At 48.3% G+C, this 25,303-nt stretch overlaps 1 protein-coding gene across 2 annotated transcripts in view; it reads right to left on the reverse strand.

Annotated features, from left to right (window-relative positions):
* The window catches only part of FLT1 (fms related receptor tyrosine kinase 1), a 174,591-nt gene extending 154,377 nt beyond the window's left edge, over positions 1-20,214 (reverse strand). Inside the window, exons 1-2 of one of the 2 annotated variants that reach the window (XM_053212052.1) lie at positions 20,020-20,214; positions 19,339-19,669 (exon numbers count right to left, since the gene is read on the reverse strand). In XM_053212052.1, the coding sequence (XP_053068027.1) occupies positions 19,339-19,402 (64 nt within the window). In that variant the 5' untranslated portion in view covers positions 19,403-19,669; positions 20,020-20,214. Of the gene's footprint in view, positions 1-19,338; positions 19,670-19,792; positions 19,964-20,019 lie in introns of those variants that run through there. The other variant, XM_027064615.2, reaches the window with a different exon arrangement.
* Between the last annotated feature and the right edge of the window lie 5,089 nt (positions 20,215-25,303).

Below are 25,303 nucleotides of genomic sequence, written 5' to 3' on the forward strand. Positions count from 1 at the left end.
TAGCAAGGTTGTATGAGGTTAATTAAGCATAATTCATAATAAAGGAAGATAGTCTTTCCCCAAGATGCACTTTATTAACAGCGTAAGTCCCATAGACTAAGTTTTATAGAATCTTTCTGGTTGGAGGCAAGGGTGGGAGAAAGGTTACGAATGCAACTGCAGATGAACCAAATTTCTAGAAACTACCAAAGTTGTTGATTGGGATCTAATTCCTGCGGGGGCTCTAGTGCTTAATAAAAAAGAAAAAAGAAGCTGAACCTTAGTCTCAACCTCCGTGTTGTGCCTTTATTAAAGTATTGACCAGGTAACATAAAGGGTACATTATAAGCGAGTGCACCATGAGAACGACAGTCTTAAGCGAAGACCCCACCACCCGCAAAGCTGGCAGCACGAGGGCATTATAAATGTATTTATACATATAATGCATGTTTCATTTCCAGCATGATGGGAGAAAGACCCAAGGGTTCATATTCCATCTATCAACGGACCACATGGAAGACAGGAAAGCCATGGGGATCTGCACAGCAGCGGCATAGCTTGAGTCCACGGTTAGCCAAACGTTAATTTTCAAAATGTTAGTTTCCCCCCCCCCCAAACAACTGGCGTTAGGTCAAGGAAACTCCGAAAGAAAAAAAGGATGTTAACCTAAATACATGCACACATACACACCTCCTGACTCGGATGCATACACCTCTCTCTGTGAAAAGGTCAACGTTGTTTTAGGTATGGGGGGGAAGCGGGTGTAGCTGTGTAAAAGGTCCGGGGGGGGTGAATGTTTGCATTGTTTCCTTCATTGTTTTAGACACAGGGAGAGCTCTTTTTGGCTGGGATTTAGAAGCCGACACGTATTTGGCAATGGCACGGAGCTCCTGCTGACTTACTGCTGACTAATCCCTTATGTTGATAAGATTACTGGCAACTTTTGGATGGACAAATACAGGATATTTTACATTAGAGTAATCGTGTGATGGATCTCGGGGTCTACAAAGGTCTGAATGTTGAAGTAGCTGCTGTCCAGCAACCATACGTTTAATTTGTAGAAAGCTGCTAATCCCAGGGGTTGGCTATCGTCCTTTACGTCTTACGTGATGTTAAGCTCTCGATTTTACTACCCAGATCCACAAAAAAGAATTCTGGCTTCTGGCTTTAGAGATTTTACTATTCGAAGTAACCGCCAAATCTTTAGACTTTAGATGTCGAGTGTCTGATCCCCATGCTTTAGCAGAAAGTTTTAAATCGTCGTTTACATGGCATTTGTGCCTTGAATTCAATGGGAAAAAAATAAGGGAAGAGATTATGAAATTATTTAAATGTTAATTTCAGCAGTTAGTGTTGGCACATACCCCATAGATACGTCCGCTTGAATAATTCTGCCACGGTGTGTTTTAAAGCCGCCTTACCATTTGTGTTTTAACTGTCCATCAACAAAATTCATAGTTTTTGCAGCACAAGGCACAGAGGACACGCTATTAGCCTCTGATGTGGCCGATGTCTAAAATAATCAGAACTTGGACAGTCTTCACTCTACCCACGCGTGAGTCACTGGCCGCCTTCATTTTCCTTTTACAAAGGTTATTTAAAAGAAAGAATTCTGCATGGTTTAAGAGGTTTACCAAGAGAGACGTACTCTCGTAACACCGACATTCCTACTATCAATGTTTACGAGGGGGCACGTCTTCAGCGTTCCTCTCCGAGCTTTTTACTTAACGCTGGCTTCTCGGAGGGTCATGGTTTAACAGGGAGCCTTCATTTATCATTAGGCCTGTCACTGCACTACCATCAGGAGCCTACCCTCCCAGTGACCTGTACCCGTGCACAGCTCCTTTTCATGTGACATCAGAGTTAATTAAGGTTGGTCAGTGAGAAATCTCCTGCCGACCAAGAAGTTACCTTTTCCCAAAAAAGGCTCTACTCCCACACCGCTGCTCTTTTATTGAAGGAGGTCAAAAACCACCTCCACAGAGCTGTCTAACAACATGTCATTTCAATTTACCATACGATGTCACGGAAGTGATCTGAGCTGCCCGGAGCAAGGGTTAAGATCTGGTTGACAAGGCACGAGACGGAGCTCGTAAAGTATTTAGTAGAGAAGTCTGGGAGACCTGCATCTGGTTATGCAAAGGGAGAGGAACAGACCAATCTTCACACTCTAAAAATGCACAGAGGAAGGCTTTGTCTGTTAGGTAGTGCTTCTCTACCAATAGCAGGAAACCCAGTACATTTGGGGCGTAACCCCGTTGGCCTCTGTTCTCGCCCAGTTGTTACCGTTTGGAGGACTGTGGGGAAACGGGGCCCAGAGCCACCTCGTATAGGATGGATCACAGTCACCGACAGTGTTCTGCTGTCGCTCACGTCGAATCGCAAGTTAATTCAGGCCAGAATGTATTAGTTTTCAGGTTATGAGTGCCTGAGATTCAGAATGTATTAAATTTCAGCGTATGCACACCTGAAAAGTCGAAGTGCCGTTTCAAGAAAAACGCATGCAGTATGTGTAAGATTAAGTATACAGCACTTGGTTTAATGGAAGCAACGGTTTTGTTCATCTTTCAGAACTTGCTACGTCCTCTTCAGAATCACAGTGCTCTGAAACAACACAGTGCGGTCAGTGACAGAATGCTTATGGCCAAGAGAGCATTTGGATAGAGCTGCGTTATTAGAAATGGTGGCAGTATTAACAGAATGCACGGAATGCCTTACCATCAGCCTTCTAATCTCTAATCTCTTGTCTAGAGCACAAGTTTCAGTTCTGCCAAAGGCACCCTCCATGTTATTTTTAAATAGACAACTATTCCTGAAACTAATCCAACATTGTATGTCAACTACACGTCATGAAAAAAAATGTTTTTAATGATTACAACCTTCATACAAATCCAAACAATTATCAGTCTAGAAGCATAGTACAGCGTGAATGCAACCCACAATTTTAAACCTAAAGTTTTCTCCCTTCTGCACAGCATTAGGATTACAGTTGGGCCTACTATCAAGTATTTTACCAAGTGCTCTGTGTCTATTAACTGTTCAATGCCAAAGGGCCAGGCATCTACGGAGATGACGGGAGCAGGTATCCGAATTTCAGGGCCAGGTTATTTACGCGGATCCCTGTGGGTTCTATCAGGAAGGAAAGCATCCCAGAGAAGATATGGAGAATATTTAATCATTTCCACATGGGAGCTTGCCAAAGAATGGTTAAAGCATATGAACAGGGTTGGATTATTCATCCACCCATCCATTCATTCACTCATTCATTTCTGAAAGCATGTATGTGCCAGTGGGAGAGAGGGGCAGAGAGAATCTTAAGCAGGCTCCACGCTCAGAATAGAGCTTTACATGGGGCTCGATCTCATCACCATGAGATCATGACCTGAACTGAAATCAAGAGTTGGATGCTTAACCGACTGAGCCACCCAGGCGCCCCGGAACTTTTAAATTATGTGTAGTCCCTGCCTATAATCTGTTATGTAACACAAATAAACTGCAGATTCACACACAGTTCTTTCTGGGAAAAAAAAAATGAATATATCATGGAGTTGTATATTGTGATGCTATTAAATAACCATAAAAAATGCACGATGCTGAAGATTTAATTAAAAAAAATTTTTTTTAATGCTTCTTTATCATTGAGAGACAGAGACAGAGCGTGGGCAGGGGAGCGGCAGAGAGAGAGGGAGACACAGAATCCGAAGCAAGCTCCAGGCTCCGAGCTGTCAGCACAGAGCCTGATGCAGGGCTCGAACTCACAAACCGCGAGATCATGACCCGAGCCGAAGTCAGACGCTTAAACCGACTGAGCCACCCAGGCGCCCCTGAAGATTTAATTTTGAATCCAGAATAACACCTTAAGATCTGTGTGTCATAAAATGAGGAATGTTAGAAAACAAGTAGGAAGGCAGGCAAGAGTGCACCTTAACTCTACTATCCAGCAAGGAAAAGCCAAAAACGTCACCACAGTCTACCAACGTTTGGTCTCTTTTCACATACTCTTCAGCCTTATAATCTATTACTAAGAATGACAAAGTACCACTTGCTTTGCACATAAAAACGGGAAAAACAAAAGCGTGGCAGGCTGAGTGTGATACGGTTCTCGTGTTCATTGTAGGCTCACACTGATCCAGCTTCGGAAGCCTAAGCTACATCGAGAACTTTCTTCTGGAGTACTTTAAATGGTCTGTAACAGAGGTGCTTTATAAATTCCCTCGCTAAGAGGCGAGCTGAGAGATCTCTGCCTTTGTAACCAGTAATATATACAAACCCTCTGACCCTTGTGATCTAATGGCCAAGTGTGTGCAATGAAGTTATCCATCATAGGGGAATTGAGTTTTTGAAAGCTATGTTAGCATACTTTCTAAGGCTCGTTAAAACACTATTCTTGACCATTGTGTTTCTGTTGTCAAAATCAGCTTCCTTCTAAATTAAACAATTTGAAATACACTTGCTTTTCATCACGCAGTTTTTGGAGACTAATCCCGCTTAGACAATGGGACGACTATGCCGACTGAATTGTTCTTTTTAATTCTGGCTTCCTTTAATTTCCACGTTTTCTTAAGACTCGCTTAATTTACACAGTAAATTTGGACAATCTTCTTACGGATTCACAAACTTAAAAATAAATCTTGTCTCAGGTGGAACTAATGTTCTACACGTTTTGCTGAGAGCCAAGGTTCTAGAAGGGAAAGTAACCCACCTCCTGCATTAGTAGTTCAGTTTTGAAAGAAATAATTTACTGAATGGCTTTTGTTCACTTCAGTAGGTGATAACAAGGCCTTCCTTACAAATATCCATAAAAGACTTTACAGTCATTTATACCTCAAACTGGGAGGATACTGATTTTAGTTCTCAGGGCATTTTTACTCATACACTCTCGTTAACCTACCTAGAATTTCATTTCTAGAATCAGCAGTTTTGATACTATCCAAGATATCACACCTCTGATGGAAGAAAAAAATAAAACAAAACACCAACTTCCGCTACCTGTTGGCCATCAACCTAACGGGCTTTTAGTATATGTGCTGCCAAAGCGAGCACAACCTAACGGGCTTTAAAATAACTTACGAATCAGCTGACGCTGGAGGACAAGCCCAAAACCCATAAGCAGAAGTTACATAAAACCGGAAGGAAGAACTCTGTAGAGAGGTAGGAAGGTCCCCAGTCGCCAGTAAAGTTAAGCCACCAATTCCCGGACATGAGACTGATGCACTGGGTTAAGCGCTGGGCTCTCAACCACGATCCTAGGAATCTGGGAACTGGTTTCTCTCATTTATCTATCCTTCTTATCTCTCTCTCACTGCCAGCCAGCCCTGGTTTTTTTTCCTGCTACATTCCCGATATGACCCCTTTCTCTCACCCCTCACCTTGGTGATTTCTCTGATCTTAAACCTCAGCATTTATTCCTCCATTTAATATCTTAAACATATACAAAAAGAAGGCCAGGATAAGATGAACAAGATCACTTTCTGTAAAGTGCTTGTAAATCAGGCTGCACGAGAGATAAAGATACACATATGTAATATCATATATACAAGTGTATGTAGATTATAAAATTTCATACTTGCTAATTAATTCACATATGAATATAAAACTACATAATATCTGTGCGTTATCACAGCAAAGTACGAGATGTGGGGCAGCTAGCCCAGCCCAGGGACTGAGGGACGTTCTCACAGAAGAATAGTGTTGATGCTAAGACCTGAAGAATGAGTGTGTGTTCGCTAAAGGTAACGTTTGGTTCTCTCTCTCCTTCGAAGACTTCCAAACCTTCAAACCCTCTGAAGCTTCATCTTTCCTTCAGACAACTGTTTTCCTTTATCAACTACCCTTAATGCTCTTCCCTGAACAACTCTGCTTTCCTTGACCTCTTTGCTGAGAGGAGAGAGCCGTACTGTCTTCTTCCAATGCTCTGGTTTGCATATTTTTTAAAATCTGGGATTTATCTGGCTTTACCGGCCACTAGAATAAAAGCCACAGGGAACATTCGCTAGAAGATCTGCCCAGGTCATGCTGTGCTTTTGGAAATCCTGGAAGAGGTCTAGGGTGGAGGTGAAGCAATGAGAGGAATAAAAAACAAAAAAAGCTCAGTTTTCCCTTGTAGGATTACATTAGTCGGGACTTGTCTCTCCTCCTCACCTGTCTTGTCCTCCTAGCCTACCCTGGGGACGGTCCAGAGCCAAGAGGAAACAGTCTTCAACCCAAATGTCTTTATCCAAGATGGCAAAAAACAACAACAGTGGCGGTAACATTACCTAATGTCATCAGGCTGAATTGGTGTACCTAAAAATTAGGATTCCCAGTCAACTGTCTCCCTTCTGTGCTGGGCTTGGGAACCTTGACCAGCTAAGAGTTTTCCAGAGGGAGGGCTCATCTGAAGAAAACAGCTCTTGGGAATCATTTCTCTAGTGGCTGAGCAGCTTAAATCCTCACCTTGAATCCTGAGTTTAGATTCAATTCAAGAGAACATGGCCAGCTCAGCCGAAGATAAGAAAGGGGTCACTGGAATCAGAGAATGGCCCGCACGGAAGGAACAAACATTACAGGTGTGCTGGGAGACTGACCGACTGCCAGCTCTTGGACAGATTTCTGCCAGCCTCCTCTCCACACGCCCACACAGGTTCTTAGAAAGTGAACCAATGTGGAACCGTGACTCCTACAAGGGCCTCTGAAACCGCAGAAGAATGGCTATGATACAGTTTCATTCAGGTCCACCAGCATTTATTGAGTGACTACTGTGTGCCAGGCACCGTACTGAATTCATAGCTGGGAAGATGAATCAGGGCTCTCAGCCCTGGGGGGGCCCCTCAGGTCATGAATCGTCTAGAAGCAGATTAGGTGAATACCAAGAAACGTAGGAGATTATCTAAGTCAACACACAGAGATCACCTCCTAACTATGTATACCTTGTTTTTAAAGAACATATTTTTGAGCGTAGGAAGTCCTAAACTCTTCACTAACTTAAGGGATTCACGTCAGGAAAATTCCACGAACTTCACAAAATAAGACATATCTTCAGTGACCAACACGGAGCACAACAATCACAACTATGTTTGCATCTTGAAATAAGATACAATGGGTTAATGGACCACAACGGCTTGAGCACCTTATTTAAGCGAGTATGTTACAATGTTCTAAAATAAGTCTTCTTCACGTGGCTAGATTCACAGGGGAAGTTGCACATATACTTAGAAAGAAGACTGGTTATGCAATAGGCATCAGGAGAATTAAATTTGAGATGATCCATGGTTCCCCTCATGTAATCACAGCAGAAAGTACAGCATTCCAAAACATTCCAAGAAAATATACTCCTTAAAAGAAATTTCCCATCCCACGTTTAGACTTAACATTCCCCCCAAATGGTGAGTGAATTCTTCTAGCAAGGCAATCATCTGCCCACCTGCTTGGCCTGTAAAACACATTCAAAACCCAAAACAACTGTCTCTGCGTTTTGGGATTCCGTCGCCCCTAAAAAGACATACCTGGACACAGAATCACTAAGTGTAACGTCAATCCAAAGAGGCTAAGGTGAGTTAGAAGTTCCTGAAAATTAGCATTTATGGGAGTTTCCTGAGTTTCTCATTTGCCTTCTAAGTGACTCTGTGTGACAAATACTTTGCAGAGGCTATTTCTCATTTACCAGGTGCCAGGACAGGAAATGGGATTGGGGAGCGTGCGGAACAACCGGCTCTGATTTGCACATCAACAACGTGTGTCAGATATTCTCTAGCCCCCAAGAAGTTAGAGGTACATAAGGTCCATTCTAGGACCATCCAATTACTCAATCCCCATGCATTTCTTTTTTTCTCTTAGTTCTAGTCGAATTCCCTATGGAAGGGTGCCTGGGTGGCTCAGTAGGTTGAGCGTCCAACTTTGGCTCAGGTCACGATCTCAGGGTTCGTGGGTTCGAGCCCCACGTCGGGCTCTGTGCTCTGTGCTGACAGCTCAGAGCCTGGGGCCTGCTTCGGATTCTGTGTCTCCCTCTCTCTCTCTGCCCCTCCCCTGCTCATGCTCCGTCTCTCTCTCTGTCAAAAATAAATAAACATTGAAAAAAATTTTTTTAAAGAATTCCCTATGGAAAAGATTTCAAAGCTATAAACATTTCCAAAGAACAACAGAGAACAAAAATCCGATCCAGCAGGAGATGTTACGTGGAAAAGAGGGTTATCCAGTGTTTTCCCAAAAGAAAACAATGCCATTAATCACAGGCAAAATTCCATAACTAGAGTTTACAATGCATTTTCAAGTTGTTTGCAATCTCTTCTAATACAACCTTGCCTTTCCAATTGTTCACATCTACTTTTCGTTTCTCTAGTGCCAACTTAGAAAAAGAAAACAAAAAAAAAATCAAAGAGTATATATATCACCAGTCCTTATAATTTTCATCCAAGGTATATATCTATTTGGCTACATTTTCCACTGTTTGCTTGGAACAAACACTAAAACGCCTCCACAGGTGGCAGGACAGGGTTTTTCTCAGATTTGGATGAATGAGGCCATATTCTGGTATTGAAAAGATTCTCTCAAGTGGTCGATCAAGGAAGAAGCAGAACACTTTTCCCTCTTTCTCGATTTCTTGCAGGTTTGAATACCTGAAAAGAATGATCTAGCTGGGGAGGAGAGGCCCAAGACACAACAGGGCTTGAAAAAGATGCGTCCATTTTTGATAATGGTAATCAGCAAGGTAAATCATCTAGAGATACAATGTACAACAGGACGACTATAGTTAATGCTGCTGCATAGTATATTTGCAAGTTGGAAGGAAGGAAGGAAGGAAGGAAGGAAGGAAGGAAGGAAGGAAGGAAGGAAGGAAGGAAGGAAGGAAAAAAGAAAACTTGTGCTCTGTCCATCCTCAACTGAAAAGTAACTCCCTCTAGAAGATGCTCTCAGACAGTTGTGTTTTTCTCACACACAGAGATTTTCATTCTAGACACCAGAAGCCAAACTCTTTGGTCTTCCTTAATTCCCCGATTTTGTCATTCAAGATATGTTGGGTACATGCCGGTGGAAAGAGCCACCAATTTCAAAATCGGAATGACCTGGTTTGAATCCTGGCCTGGGCACTCCAGAAGTGTGTGACCCTCAGCAAACCCTCAGGGTTTCAATCTGTGAAGAGCAAAGTTAAAAGTGCGCTTGTTGGACGGTTGTGAAGAAGTTCACCAGATGTAGAGCCTGCGCCTGGGAGGGGCTTAGTCCACCCATCGTCCCCCTTCCCCTCCCCCAGGGCATGTGACATCTGCCTTTGGGGTCAAACACACATCAGGGTCCTTCCCTGTGCTCCAGTCTCATTAGGAAAAAACTCCCAAGTCTTTGAGGTTTCCGGGATCTAAAAGGTGCACAGAGAAGTAGACATTTAATTCCTGGAAGCAGACTGGCAGAGAGGGCAGCCCCCGGCTTTTTCAGAGGACCTGCTAGAATCACAGCGCTGGTGTGGCTCACCAGTCCTTCTCCGTAATCTGAATTACGGAAAGTCACAAACAGGAAAGCAGTTTGGAAACTCACCCCAAGTCATGTTCTTAGCAAACAAACAAAAATCATGTCCTTACTGGCTTTCGGGATCCTTTCTTGACTTGCGTGTTTTGGAGGGGCCTTGCATCCCCAAGATAAGAAAACCCACATGATTAAAATCCCGTCTCAATGGAGACTTGACTGGAGCCTGCCACATGCAGGAGTGGAATCTCCCGAGGCCGCTTCAGGCTCGGGTAGCGGTGGCGTCTCACATTCTTTGCAGATGGCAAACCTCCAAGGAGAGATAGTTTTGACAGAAGGGAAAGACCAGCACATTCTCACCCACGCTCTTTCCCTTCTCTCCTTTTCATTTAGGCTGTAAGGCATGGGGGCGGGGGTAGGGGGCTGGGGAGTCAGCCACATCAGACCAGAATAATCCCAGCTTTACTTACCACTTCTGTGAGCTTCAGAATTTAATTTATGGAAGCCTCAGGTCCCTCGTATTTAAGAGGACTGTACCTGCCTCTCAGGACGGAGTCAAATCACAGATACGTATCCAAGCGCCCGATAATCCACAGGGGTTAGGTTCCTCCTTTCTCCCTTCCTCAAGGGGTGCAGCCTCACCCCATCCTCCAGAAGGCGTTCCACCAGAGACCCCGTGATACAAGTCAGAGAAGTTCAGAGCTGCCCCCACTCCAAATCTGAGGGTCAGCTGTGCTTTCTCGCTGGTATCACGGTATTCGTGAGAGGCCAGCAGCCCCAACACTGTGTGTCACCTTCACCGTGACCTGTTCCCTAATCGTACGATTGAGGACTCGGAAGCTCTTGGAAAAGCTGTCTCAACCCGGGAGACCATTCAGACGGTCAAGGCATCCTTCACTAGTATTTTCTTGGCCAAACGCCAGCCCCGATGTCTAGACAGAAGAGAAAAGCTAACCGAGCTAACAGTGGCGTGGCAGGTTGACAACCGTGGCCGCAGTGTTGTGCAGCTGCTCCCTCCGAGACAGGCGCCCGTCTCCTCGCCCCGCGACTCTGGGTCAGGACCTGCTCTTGACCAACCCAATGAGGCAGAGTGGTGTCGCAGGAGTTGCGAAGTCCAGGCCTCAAAGGGCCTGAGGCTTCCACGGACACCCTCTTGCACCCCCCCCTCCCCTCATGTAAAGAAGCCTGGGCTCTACTACCGAATGGAAAAAGACCACATGTGGAGGGAGGCCCGGTGATAGCCGGTGCCAAGGTCCTGGTCGAAATGCCAGGGGGCTGCAGCTGCGTGAGGGATCCAGAGAGGAGACCCCAGAAACATCCGTCAGCCAAGCCCAGCCCAAATCCCTAACCCACAGACTCATGGAGGCGTAATGAATTACTGTTGAAGGCCGTAGACTTTTGGGCCAGCCCATTACACCGTAATGGATGATGGATACAACTGTTACCATGACTCAGCCCTGCAGAAGCAGTGATTCAGTAGCGGGTAAAGAACATGTTCTATATTTGAACTTGGTATCCAAGTGGAGCACACCTAACATGAGGCCTTGAATGCCTCATGGAGCCTCTCCCCCTCGGGTTCTTGGGGTTTCACGAGAAAGTTTTCGGCACATAGTTCCGTATCACAGGAGGCCAGCTCTGTTTCCAGCCACGCAGCAACTCTTCTCAGCAATGGGGACAGACCCCCAGGCACAGCACGAGAGTCAGCAGAACCAACAAGGAGGATTCAGCCACCCAAGTGGGGGACCCTGACCCCAGCAAAGGAAGTACAGACACAGCAACTCAGTTACAGAGGGCGGAGCATTGTGTGGGGATCCCGGAGGGTAGGAGGGCTGGCCCGAGGTACACGGGTGCCCAGGACGCCTTTCAAAAGGACTCTGTGGACGTTTACCAATATTTAGAGAGAGGAAAGGCTGAGCGCTCGGTCGGGGAGCAGAGAATGACGACTACTAGCTCTGTTGTCCGCACCTGCCATTCAGTTCCGGCTCCAAACTCACATATCCCACCCGGAAACCAGACCCGCTTTCCTCAGAAGGCAATTCGGCCACTTCTACTGATTACATGCCCCCAAGCTTTACCCTAATATTCCTTCTGCCACACTGCTGACGCATACTGCTCCTAGCAGAAATTCTGAGAAATCGTTTCCTCTACCTCACGATGACCTAGAACCTTTCACAGATTGGCACCTGGGCCTCCCAGGTGGCCAGGCCTCTCAAATCAGCCCCTAGGACAGTGGCTCTCAAAGCGTGGTCTCTGGATGAGAGGCATCGGCAACACTTCGGAACTCGTTCGAAATGCAAATTCTCGGCCCCGCCCCAGACGCACTGAATCAGAAACTCTGGGGTGGGGCCCAGCACGCTAGGGTAACAAGCTTTCCAGGTGATTCGAGGGATGACAAAATAGGAGGCCCTTAACCTCAGCCGGCCGAGGGAGCTTTCAAAATTACTGATGCCTGGGTCCCACGGGAGAGAGCGTGATTGAATTGGTAAGGGGTGCAGCCAGGACAAGATGTTTAAAAGCTCCCCAGATGATTCTAACGTAGAGCCAACGTGGGGGACCATGTCCGTAGCAAGAGGCTAAGGGTTTCACAGAAACCAACTGGCGGACTAATTACCTATCAGGATTTTGCTACAAAGGTGGCCTTGAGTTTAAATGACTCCAAAAGCCGAGGCTTTTCATTTATACAAGGTTCACTTCAGGCCCCTTTCCACAGAAGCATCTGATCATTGGGATAGCTTTGCTGGCGTGGACCACATGGGTGGGTCTGTAGCTCGAAAGGAAACCCGCTCATGCTCCAGCAGTTAAATAGAAGGCTAGAAACCAGGCGGAGAAAAAGTGCCTGTAAGCACCGTGGCAGTCTGTGAAAAGACAAAAGCGTTTGCCAAGATTTGCGATACGAAACAAGGAAGAACATGAGTGTAAAACACGTTACATTTCAAGCCAGCGAGAAGCACACACAAAAACCTCTCGTCAATAGTAGCACGACACAGGGAGACAGGGACACCTCCGTGACAACAAAGATTCCGGAGAAGGACACATGCCTCCGCTGCTTGGGATCACCAAGTGACTTTGTTCTGAAAGCAAATGCTTCGTGCAGCTTTCATTTATGACTGAAACCTATCTATTTCATGCCATTTTTACTATTTTGCACCAAGTCTGCATTTTCTAAGAACCTGATCTTGCCACCCATGGTTTGGTGGTTAACGATGGTCTTCCTTCAAGACGACGACCTCTGTCTACTTCGATTATAGGTCCAAGCCAAGTCTAAGATCTTATAAAAAGAGTCTCGAAGTAGGACACAGGTGTCCCAGCAGAAGAAAGGGCACAAGAACAATGCAGGAGGCAGAAGAGGCTCCCGGCTGGCCCCCCATCTAGTCCCTTAGCCACACAGGTCAAAGGTCGAGGCTGTAGACGAAGAGGAATTAGATCCTGACACCACTTTTTAATGTGCTTCTCAGTTTTTACTGTGCAAACAAAACATCAGTGGACTTTATTAAAAGACAGACTCTCTGATGCATGAAGTTCCCAGGGGATGCTGCTGTTGCTGGGCCACGGACCACACTCTGAGAAGCTTGTTTTGGATCATTTGGGGGGCATGTGCAAAGTGTGGGGCCAGAGAAGGAGGAAAGGGGGCACCACTGTGGTCCCAGCCCAGAAGATGCAGGTTTCTAAGAACATGTCTCACACTTACGTAGCACAGTGGTCCTGGCAGCAACCGATTTACACGGAGGGTTGAAGAGAACCTATTCTATGGAAAGGGGAATTCAGGCCGACGAGCCTGATCCAGTAACAAAGGCCCCAGTGGAAACACAATGTCAGTTCTGCGTGTGGCCAGGTCTCTCTTTGGGTTTGTATCACAGCCCAGCACCATGGACTCAGCTCGGAGTCTACGGAAGGATGAGGAAGTCAAACCATAAAACAGGAGAGCACGGTTGTTCCAAACAATTGTAGAATACACTGGAGGGCAAAGCCTCGGTGCTGGGTACCGCACCCACAGAGGCTAAGACAGAACTTCTGTGTGGACTGAAACCCGGCTTCGGTAGCTCAGAGCACCCAGTGAGGCACCAGCACGAAACGGGAGGGGATTACAGGAGATAGGCATCTCAGAGAGTTGACAATCAGAGCCCATTTCCTCCATCTTAGTCACAGTCACTTACTATGACATCATCATTGCAGACAACATTATCTCTTGAGAACAGTCCCTCTAAGGAATCCACGGGAGCCGAGGCCGGTTAGACAGGCAGAAGTCCATTAATGTACTGGAATGAGTTCGCGTCTGGCCCTGAGAGATCTCTTCCTTGAAATGGCAGGGTGGCTACATCTTTCCTGGATTCCAATACTTACTGAGGGCCCCCAGACCAGGCACTACACTAGGCGCCAAAGAAAAGGGAACAAGGAGACAGACACGTAAGCGGAACAGTAATGATGCAGGTGAGAACAGCTGTGTGGGTGGGGGGGGCGTCTATCTAGGGGTCGCAGAGAGGAGTGTGCATGCAGGAGCAGAAGGAACCATAAATTCTGTCTGCAGCTCTAAGGAAAAGCTCAAAGAGATGATTTCTGAGCTCTTGAAGGACTTCGAAGGCAGGGGAGGAGGCCATGCAGAGACAGGGAAAGGGTGTTGCAGGCAAACGGCATGAATGCAGAGTGATGAATGCACGAGGCCCACGTTAAGAACGGTGGGTCATTTGAGTGGGCAGGGCTGCGTGTAGCCGGGTCACAGGGGGTGTGGAGGGAAGTGGTGAGAGATGAAGCCAGTAAGGGAGGCTGTAACTGTTTCAGCCACAGCAGTTCAAAAGAAGGGTTCTAACAGCTCACAAGGAAAATCGACTCGCTCACCAGATCTATCCGTGTACTAGCGAGCAGCCATGATTTTGATATTCCTTTTTTTTTAAATGTTCATTTTGAGAGAGAGTGAGGGTGCAAGCAGGGGAGGGGCAGAGAGAGAATGAATCCCAAGCAGGCTCCATGCTGTGAGCACAGAGCCCAAGGAGGGGCTCCATCTCGAGAACCGTGAGATCGTGACCTGAGCCAAAATCAAGAGTTGGCTGCTTAACCAACGGAGCCACCCAGACGCCCCATAATTTTGATATTCTTCACCTAAATCCCTTCTTTAAGAAGATAGGAGAAAATTTCATATTCAAAAAACAGACGCCAGCGCTTAAAAAGAAACATTAGCACTATAAAAATGTCATTCAACTAACATCTGAACATCTCTACTCCGCTTGGGGTGGAGGAAACACAGAAATGAAGAAATGTGATCTTTACTGTGAACGTCAGGATCCGTTCCTGGGTCTGCCACTAGCCAGCTGACTTTGGGGGTGGGGGGGCGGGAACACTGAACCGTTCTGGGTGGGTTTTCTCATCTCTGAAATGAGCAGGTTGGATCTACGAGGTTCAACACCTAGCTCTCACAACGCATGTGTCTGAGAGACAAGATCAGATCTCGCAAGGAGCTCAAAATCAAGGAAAGGAGCAATCATCAGATATGGCCCTCAGGCATCCAGCTTACCAAGACTGATGGGAAATCCCCAGGAATTCTTGACATCCCCCCACATCCGCCCCAGCAGCAATGCAGGAAATCTAGTCCACTATCTTCAGCAGACTCAATGGAACCATTTCCTTAATGAAACCCCCCTGCAGTCCCAGATGCTAAGCCAGAGGCTTTCCTTTCAATCCCTCCCTCAATTACCCCATTCCTCCCGTTTCCTTCCCCTCCCTCAATCTGGTATGAAATCCAGTAATTCCATCAGCTGCATGCAATCTCCAAGGCACCCAAGTGTGTGAGGAATCAACAGTGATCCTGGAAAGCATTTGGCAGATCTTGTCATTCCTTACAAGCCTCACTAGTATCCTAAGACCAGTGGGATGGAATGGACTATCCTGTTCTATTAATTATTTAAAGCAATGCAACAGATGCTTTTAATGCTTTCAACCATTGCTAATAACAAATTCCTAATAACGTATGCGTTGTTTCACAGGTCCTTCCTCTCCTGTCCACAATGACAAGCACTCTGCAAGGTGATGTTTACTTGATATCCCATCAACTCCTGACCACGCAACTGGACCTAACGCCAGTGAGCTTTGCGTTTAACACCCAAGTGCGAAGAGTTTCTTTCACTTTCTCTCCACTCTTATGCCCGCTCACATACACATCTCAGTTTAAAGCATCACAGAAACTACTTACTTTGTTATTTGTTCCTGCTTTGCAGAACTTCCTAAGCCCGGGTAAACATCAGAGACAACCAGGCAATATGTTGGATAACCTTCCTCAAGGACGTTGCTTTTTTTTTTTTTTTTTTTTTTTTGGTCACTATAAAACCAATTGTTTGCAACATATTTTCAACTGCCCTATTACATGCATTCAAAGTAGATGTAGAATGACTCAACAGTCTTTGGTAAGGAGAACAAAGTGATTATTTAGTTTGTTCTAAAAAAAAATTACACAAAATAGGTCCAATTTTTACATAGAGGTTTAGTATCCCTGTTGAAATCTGAAATTTTTAGAAGAAAGTTATCTTTGAATCAAGTCAGTGAGAATGTTTTAAAAACCAAGAGATTCTTCCGAGTTTAAAATGACCGACCTCCTTAGAAGAGGTAATGTAACCAGAGTTAGGAAGTAGAGTTTGCTTCATAGAGTTACACATTCTGCTTCTAAAAAGGAAAATAAGCCCATGACTATGACTGGTTCAGACAGCCTCTAACAGCTTAGCTCCAGCAACCCATTAAAGACCAAGTTAACCAGCTGGTAGATGAAAAAGCAAATGCAGGGTGATTACTGATAGCAGGTGAAAGCCAGCTCATCATTATAGCTGCGGCTCTGACATCACAGGGCTTATCATCCATTCTCTATGCAAATATAAAAGGGAGAGAGAAAAAACACCACGTTCAGTCTACTTCTTGGAATCATTCACTGAGTCTTGAAGAATCCGAAAGGGGCCTTGAAATAGGCATCTGTTCTAACTTCTGACTTTCAAATATGAAAACAACCCACTTAGTGATCGCTAGAAAAGAAACTGGCTAGCCTGTCCTAGAACTTTCAACAGGGAAAGAAAAAAAACTTAAAAGAACAATAAATAAATAAATAAGGTAAAAATATGAACGAAACTATAGCAGGTGACCACCTACATTTCATCTGCAACACAATCCATCAAGTGGAAAACTCCCTTTGTGGACTGCCAACGGTGATAACTGACATTTCAAATATGCAATACGGAAAACACTACCAAAAAAGCATGGTTTCCTAAACCTGTGAGAAAACAACAAAAACTGTCGTGTCAAATTAGCTTCATTAGGAAAGGCTCATGGCATTCTATTTGGAAATGAGTATTCTACTCATGCACAATTTTAACTTTGTATTACTAATGCAGATTTCCCTCACAAGATTCATTAAGGGATGCATTTGCAATTCGAGCAAATTGTGAATATCAGTCGCTCAAAATCTCAAAAAAAATAGGGGCAGATAAAAAAGGGTTTGTGTCCTTAATCACGGACATTGTGCCTTTAAAGTAAGAAAATGAGACTTTGAGCCAGAGTAAGGGAGGTACTCTTTGTAGAGGGAAAGGACTGCAACATAGAGGACTTGAAAATATTTGAATTACTGTTACCCTTTTCTTTCTCAGGACATTTGGAAGAAGGTAAATGTAATCTTTAGGGGGAAATGCGTTATCTTTTTGTCTGACTGCGCCTCTGGTTATTTTATACCTCGGCGCACGCACACATACTCACACACATGCACAAAATATTACTAACTCACAAATACTCAAGGGCTATACCGCACCTGAAGATGAGCAGACTCCTGGTAAACCCCAGGGGGATGGTGGGGGCAGAAACTTGGCCTCTTTCTGGACACCACTCCCCAGAGAAGCAGCCCCTCTCCGGAAAATCTGAAAACTCCTGATGCAATTTACAAAGCAGGCAGCTGATTGTTTTACTGTGAGCCGTGGAGAAGCTTGTGGTTTACAAAGCCATGCTTCAACAATTACTCGCCCCAACCATTGAAACAACAGTCCTTAAACCAGCAGGTAGAGGAGTTCTCACATGGCTAATGTTTTGTCTCGCTTTCTTGCTATAACGCATAGACATTTTTTTAAATAACAAAAGACTTCCAAGATGTCTGCCTCGTTTAAGTAAAATAAAATCTGTTGTCTCAAGAGACTTTTACCCAGGTTTCTGAAAATCTACCAATCTAACTTGCTCCTAATCACGAACAGAACTATATACTTCACTGGTCAACCACGGCTTTGAAACAAAAGTAAAGATGTGCCATGTGTGATGCACAAAAGCCAATGAAACATAAACTTCTCCCTCCGTTTTTTGGATTCGCAGGGATTTACCCAGATTTACCTTTCTGTAACAGGTGAATGGACTTCAGACGTTAAGTGCTCTGAACAACTATACTTCAATATAAGTGACTTTTCAAAACAAAAAACAATACTTTTGGAATAGAAAAGCAGTATTTCATTTAACACAGTCATGTTAGCGACTTTCCCAACTTACAGGGAGTTCTCAGACATCAGGACTTCGCCTTGACTCTCAGTCTAATACTTTCACCAACCTAATTGGAACTGTTACTGGTTATTTAGAAACCGATGATCTAATTAGTCCTTCCCACCGAGAGAGAATATTTTTTAAGTTACTGCCTTTTGGGTTTAACAAGCATGTAAAAAAAGGATGCTCGACCCTACCTTTTCCTTCCCTGGAATCACTGCAATACCTTTTTTGATGTTACTGTATTTTATTTCATATTTTACCTTTCCTCTAGGATGCTGAAAAGAAAAAGAGCCCGAAAAACGGCTCTCTGCCCCCCCCCCCCCACCCCACGCCGGAGGGTCTGAACCAGTGGCTCGGCCTCTCCGCCCCTCTGGGCAGAAAAGGCGAGTCCAGGCCCCCACGTCCGCTCGGGCTTTGACGCCTTGGTGGGGGGCGACCTCCACACTCACAGCGGCATGACCTCGTGGGTCCCAACGGGTCGGCCGCGGGCATCCTTAACTCCCGGCAAAGGGGCGGACCTCGCCAATTCCTCCAACCGCACCTTTTGGTCCAAATCGTCCTCCCTCTCTTCTCTCGGGATTTAAAGGCTAGGCTCGCAATTCCGAAACGTAACGGGATTCGGGTTCTCGACGGCCCTGGTCGGTCAGGTTCACTCAGGTCGGCGACCTGGGGCTGCGCCCGCGGCGGAGGCCCCACCCGGTGGCTGCGCGCCGCGCGCTCGGGGCCCGGCGATAGGAGTGGAAGCTGGGAGGAGTGGAAGCTGGTGGAACGTTCCCGGGGCCGTTCGCGCCCGGGGACCCGACGTGGGCCCAAGGGCACCAGCTTTTGCCGTCTCCCGGGATCTGTCCGCTCGCGGGTGGCACGCGACCCCCTCCGAGTGGGCTCTCCTCCTCCCCTCCGGAGGTGCGACGCAGTAGCCGGTGCCCAACATCGCCAACGCCCGGGCCTCAGCCCAGCCCCCGGGCAGACTCGCGGGCTTTCCGGGAGCCGCTGCTCCGGGCTCCGATGGGCCCTGCCGACCCCCCGCCGGGCCGCCTGGGAGCGGGCTGTTGTGGGGGGGGGGGGGGGTCAGGCAGGTCCGAGCGCGCGGCGCTCCCCGAGCCCGGAGCCTGGGCGGGGAGACCCGACCCGGGAGCCGGGCGGAGAGGATGGGCGACTGCAGCGGCCGCAAAGGGGCGCGGACCCCAGCGCGGTGCCAGCGGCCCCCCGCCAGCCGCTCTCCTCTCCCAGGCGCCCGTCCCGCCTGCCCGGCGGAAGGGAAGGGCGCCGCGGCCCCCAGGCGTGCCCGCCGCCACCGGCGTCCCAGGTTCCCCGGCGGGGCTCGCTCCCCCGGGCTGCAGCCTCACCTCCCCGCGGGCACCCGGCCCCGGCCCCCAGGGTGCGCCCGCCTGCCGCCCCACCCCAGCCCCGCGCGGGCCACCGGCCGCGGCCCCGCCTCACCTGTAAGCAGCAGACCGCCGAGCAGCGCGCACAGCAGGACCCCGGCGTCCCGGCAGCTGCCCATGGTGAGCGCGACGCGGCCTGCTCGCCCGGTCCCCGCGCGGCTCGCGGGCCACGGACCCAGCCGCGCGGATCTGTCGTGGCGCACTCCGGTCCTCCGCCCCGAGAGCGCCTGTCCGGCTCCGGCCGGGGAGACCACCACGTCCGCGGGTAATCCTCGCAGCCCGGCGTCCCCTGGCCGCTGCGCTCCAGTCCCGGAGCCCGCTCCGAGCCGCCGCCGCCGCCGCCGCCGGGGAGTGTCCGTCCCGAGCGCTCCGAGCCTTCTGCGGACCTCGATTAGAAGGAGCCGAGGGCGGGGGCGATTTATAAACTTTCCCCAGCCCACTTCCTACCCCGGCACCTCCTTCCAGTGACGTCAAGGGGTCCCCCACCCCTCATCCGCCTCCCCACCTACCCTCTTCCTCCGGGACCTGATTCCCTGCGGCTCCCGAGGGGGGCGGGGGCCGCCGGGGGGCGGGCAGCCGGGGGCCGAGCGCGCGTCGGGAGGGCGTGCGAGTGCTCGCGGGGAGGCGGCCGCGGCAGGTTCAGGGTCCTTGCTCCCGTCCCTCCGGCCCCGGTCCCCTCCTCCTTCCCTTAGCGCTCAGGAAATCCTTGCAGCCTCCCTCCCTCCTCTCGGCTTACTCAGCCCTGGGGGCCGCCCGGAGCTGGGAAGGGGGACGGGGCTGGAGCTCCGCCGGCCGGCCCCGGGGGCGGAAAGTCCGATCCGTGGGAAGCTGGCCGCGCCTCCGCGACGGTGTCCTTGGCACGGAGGAGCGAGGCGCAGTCCGGCTCCCTCCTCTTCCTTGTTCTTCCCGCCCTTTCTAGCCGCCCCAGGCCCCCCTGCATGTCCCCAGGCGTCTAGGAAGGCGCCGGAGACCCTCGGGCACGAGGGACTGGACCGGGAGCATCCGAGGGGACCGGACGCTGGCCCGGCATCTTCGGGAAGACGGAGAGCCCTCTCCGATCCCTGGGGAGTGCGTCTGTGTCTTTTTCGGCCGCAGGGATGCACCCGCCCAAGTCATTTCCTAAACCCCTTGCTTCCTAGAAGCAAAACAAGGAATAACATCATGATACCTTTTTAAAAGCTGAGGCGTGAAACTGCTCCTGCAACTCGTGTGGGCCGAGCACTTGGGCTTTATTTCCTAAACGCTCGAGAAAAAAAAAAAAAAAAAAAGTCTTTCTGATGGCAGCTTGCTCCGCCAGATGAGTGACTGCGGCTCTTGGAGCAAAACCCGACATTAACTTGAGGCACCAGATCATTTGCCATGACACCAATTATGTCCCCATTACCTCCAAGGCCGGCCGAAATCGCCCCAGACTCTACGGAACGGCCGGGTCTTGTCTTTGTAGATGCCGCTGGTTGGTTCTGGTTGGTTCTATCGGAACCTGCCAGAGAGCCGGTCTTGATCAAAGGGACTGTGGTGGCCCCTAAACGGGGACCAGCGACTCCTTCGGTAGGACTGGACTACCTCCCCTCCTGGGAAGGTTGGGCAACCCGGGGTTGCCACACCTGTGGGCGGCCGAGCGAGGACAGGTCCCCGGACACCCGCCGCCCTGGGTGCAGGAATCGCTCAAAGCCGCACCTGGCGAGCCGCAGTCCCTGGTGGTTCAGAAGAAAGAAAGACGGCGTGGAGTCACAGCTCCGTGCCAGCCTCACCAGCCCCTTCTGTGTTTCCAATGTTCCTCACCACTCTCCCCGGCTCCTTTTTTTTTTTTTTTTTCCCTCTGCCTGGCCCAAACCCGACTCCTGGAAAACCACGGATTATTCATTGCGTGAGCAGTTAATAAATACGGATTGCTGGAAGTTGACCCCTGATCCTTCTGCAACAAGTCTCCCAGCCCTGGTCCCAGTTCTGGACACACTGGGAGAGCCAAGGTGTCCCTCTGCCCCACTTCAGATCTGCTGGTCACTCCCAGGCCCCCTCCGGAGGAGAAGCATTCAGCCTTGACCCCCTTCTGCAGCACCTCCCAGAGCGCAGGCATCGTGCTGAGGCCAAAAACATCCAGATGGGAAGATGTCATCTCTGCCTTCTAAGGAGCTTAGAACTCGGAGAGGAGGTTGATAGATCAAGAGGCCATGACAATACAGTGCAGGGATCACCCTGTGCGGGGATCCTCCACGGGCACAGAGAAGCGGTGGTCTGTCCTGAGAGTTCAGGAGAGCTTCTCCAGGACAGACACTGAGCTGACTCTGGAGCAGAGTAGTCCGTAGTACAACCTGCGAACCTTTCATTCAGCTTTAAAAATGCCATTTGGTTTTTTAAACACCCAGAGCGACAGCACTCTACATGCCTGCCGCCAGAAATAAGTTTATATCAAGTTTATTTGTGAAGCCGGAACAGGTGTTGGTTGGACAGCCGAAACTACCTTCGTCATCTTAAGACACCTTGCATAATTATTTAAAGTTAAGGGAGTCCTGGTCAAATCAATCTACGTTCATGTGTACCAAAATCATTCTGCCTGAAAAGTGGTCCTCCACAAATGCCTCAACTGTTCTTTGGGAAAGTTGCAGCCTTTTAATTATAGTCGGCAATTTTCTCCCCCCTGCTTCTTTATTTTGGTAGCTGGGCTAGCCTCCTCACAAAGAATTCAAGACACGACAAGGGTTTGCTCATGATTTCATTTTAGCTCACATTTTAACATTTAGAAAAAAAGCAAAAATGATGGGGAATAAAGGTATGGCTCTCAGCTCCCCTCCCTCCAAAGAGATAATGCCTTTGAAGGAGGATGGGTTACCGGCACTCTTCTAACTAAACCAGTAACGAAAGCGGTTTTCTAGATAATCGGGATGGAGAAGATCAATTTCAACATGCCTGGTGGGTATAAAAAGCTATTGAAGTGGGCGATCTGCTTGCTTCCTGCTCACACACAAAAGAACATTTCACCTCCTGCAAAACCAGACACTCTCTCTCGTTATCAGCTACAAACATTCTCTTGAGGATTCTTTCCAGTCCCTATTCAGAGGCTCAGTGTTGGTAAAACCAACAGCTTTAATATTCAAGACTGCATAAGAGTGTGGTGGCACCAGTGTAAGTGGCAGGAGGGTAGCCAAGGCCTCATCTTCTCGTCGGGGACCAAGTGTGTTGCTGCTCAGCTTATCGGCACTGGGGCTCCATCAGGAATTTCATCCTTACCTGTGCTAGGTAGCTTCAGAGCAAAGAGAAATGATATTCCTTGGCTGCACACTGCACAGCAGCAACGGGTATGGTTGGCTACAAGGACCAAATGATTTTATAAAACCCTCTGTGTTACATGAACCTCCCCCCCCCCCCCCCGCCCCACCTCACAGGGCATATTCACTCCAGTTTGCTGGGTCTAAGAAGCACATACTCACACACCACGCGTAGCAAGCTCCTTGGCTAAGCACACCAGGCAGGCACATTTAGGGTTTGATTTGACAGATGCTTCTAAGTTCTGACGGGGTTCCCCGGGGGACACTGGCCAAGGCCAACATCCTGGCTCCTCTCCTTTCCACTACCCTTGCTTCACCCTCTTCCTGATCACCTGCTCCTCACATAGGTTGATGCTGCTGCTGGTTTTCTCCTTTTGATTTACTCAGGGTTTCCGCTTCTTTTTGAGGCTGGTTAACTGTTCAGAGAAGGGATGGATGGAGAGGGAGATTAACTTTGGGGTGGAGGTGAGGGAGACGGAGGGGCCAAAGAGAACTCCAGGGCTCCCAGGAGGACTTGAAAGTGGCTGAGCCTTGCCAGGATGGGACATTGGGAGGGTGCTGAGGGGGGGGGGGGAGGACGGAAAGAGGGAGAGCAAGGGGGGAGGGTAACCGAGAGGAGTGGGGAGGAGAAAGAAGGGGATGAGGAGGGGGAGGAGAGAGGGAGGGGAGGGGGAGGAGAGAGGAAGGCGAGGGGCAGGGGTAAAGGAGAGGAGGGGAAGGAGGGAAGAGGGGAGGAGGAAGGTTAAAGGAGAGAAGGGGGAAAGGAGAAGGAGGCTAGGGGGAGAAAAGAGGAAGGAAGGAGGAAGGGGAGGGGTGGGGATAAAGGAGAGAAGAGGGGAGGGGAAAGAAAGGGAGGGGGAGAAGAGGGAGAGGAAGGAGGGGAGGGGTGGAGAGGACTTGACTTTAGCCAGGCTGAGGTGAGTGGGCAATTGAAAGCAACGTACTTCATTTCCTCCTGAGCCAAGGCAGGGTTCGAAGTGATAGTCTGGCTCGGGTCCAGACCTTTGAAGGAAGTGGAATTCATCATCAGATTGCTGTGCCCTAACACTGAACAAAAATCTCTTCTATCTAAACGTAATGTCTGAGGTTCGTCTAGTGGCTGGGCTACGGCTAGGGAGTTTACTGAAAGCCACTTGTGGGTGCGTAGGGGTGATGGGCAGAGTTACAGGTCTTCAAGCCTTCCATTTTTCAAAAGTTCTCCTAACCCCAGGCACAGCCTCGGGGCAGGTCTGCTGGCGTCGCCAGTGGAAGACCATCCCTTTCCTTCCTGCGTCTCTTCCAGGCTCCTCCCAGCCGTACTTCAGTCTCAGCTGCAGCCCAGGACGCCGGGGCCACCCTGCCCCAGCCCACGGGCCCATGTGAACCAGTCGGCTGGAATGCAGAAACTCTGCAGTTTTCTAAGTCATCATCAGAGGCACAATCTGGCAAATCGGCCATTTGTGAGACAGTGCGATCCCCCCCCATCTCACCTAACCCTACTGTGGAGGGAAGAATTGAGTGTCGTCAGTGGCTTCCGGGCTCTTTCTGTTGACAAAAAGAATCGTCCCTAAAATCGAGTTCTAGCTAAATTGAGAACACAGTTTCCAATTAGTACCTGAAAGACACATCAGGAATGGCCTTTGGTAATTTTCAGATTGCTAGATAACTTTGTGTCTAGACTTCTGTATTAAAAATTTCCTCGCTCTCACTGTTTCTGTACTTTGGAGTACAACTCTGTCAACAGAAGAGAAGAAAAACGTTAGTGTCAAGATATGACAAACAAATCTTGGGTTTTGGACTTAAAGCTCGTCGGTGTCCAAAGCCCCAAGAACCATGAGATCCGTGACCTGAGCCGCAATCAAGGGCAGGATGCTTAAACGACTCAGCCACCCGGGTACCTTTCTTAAATGTTTCTTGATAAATGTTTCTCAATAAAACACCTTTTTCTTTCTTTGTCTGAAATTGAAAACCCAAACTCTCAGCCCAAAGTAAGTTTTAGGATCTGAGCCTAGGAAAAAAGTGAAGCTAGAGGGAAAAGAGGGACAGTGAAATATTGCCGGGACCTGAGGCTAGGTTTCATGGCTAGCCGTGAGGACCTGTGTCCTTCGCATGAGTTTTCAGCAAATCCAAAGTTTGCTGATGAAGAGGTATGAATGAGTGGAAAGCAACCACGGGGGAGACAACTCACAGTTTTAAAAATCCACTTAATTTGAAAGGTAGTGCGGTGCTAAGAAGTAACAGATAAGTAGAAACAAGGTCGAAAGTGAAAAAAGAAGAAAGAAAATAGGAACATTGCTTCAAAAGGAAAATACCGTCAAATGACAGAGAGGAAATGCACACGCTTTGACAAAATCCCTTTTCCTCCTGATATTTATTAAAAATTGTGGATAGTGATATTATTGAAAAGACATTTAACACTATGTTTTTAAAGAAAAGGATCTGTTGGCAAGCATCCGAGACAATTTTAGAAACAGGAAGAGAATATTGCAAGACAATTGGCCATTTGTTCTAGAACGTATGAAAAAAAAAAAAAAGAGGTTCCAATGGAGAAAGGAACCCCACAAGACTGACTGGTGGAGAGAAAACATAAAATTGTAATTTTACAATAAACTTAACATAAAATATTAAGGTACAAACGGACAGGTGATTTACTCCAGCTGTCTGATCTGATGGTGAGGAAAGAGGCAGAGAGGTGATGGGCTCGGACTGTCCCCTGACACTCACCTCACCCTTCTGGTCTCGTAAAACCAAGCCTATCAGACAGAAGGAGAGAAG

The sequence above is a fragment of the Acinonyx jubatus genome, chromosome A1 (assembly GCF_027475565.1).
Source record: "Acinonyx jubatus isolate Ajub_Pintada_27869175 chromosome A1, VMU_Ajub_asm_v1.0, whole genome shotgun sequence".
NCBI classification, from domain to species: Eukaryota; Metazoa; Chordata; class Mammalia; order Carnivora; family Felidae; genus Acinonyx; species Acinonyx jubatus.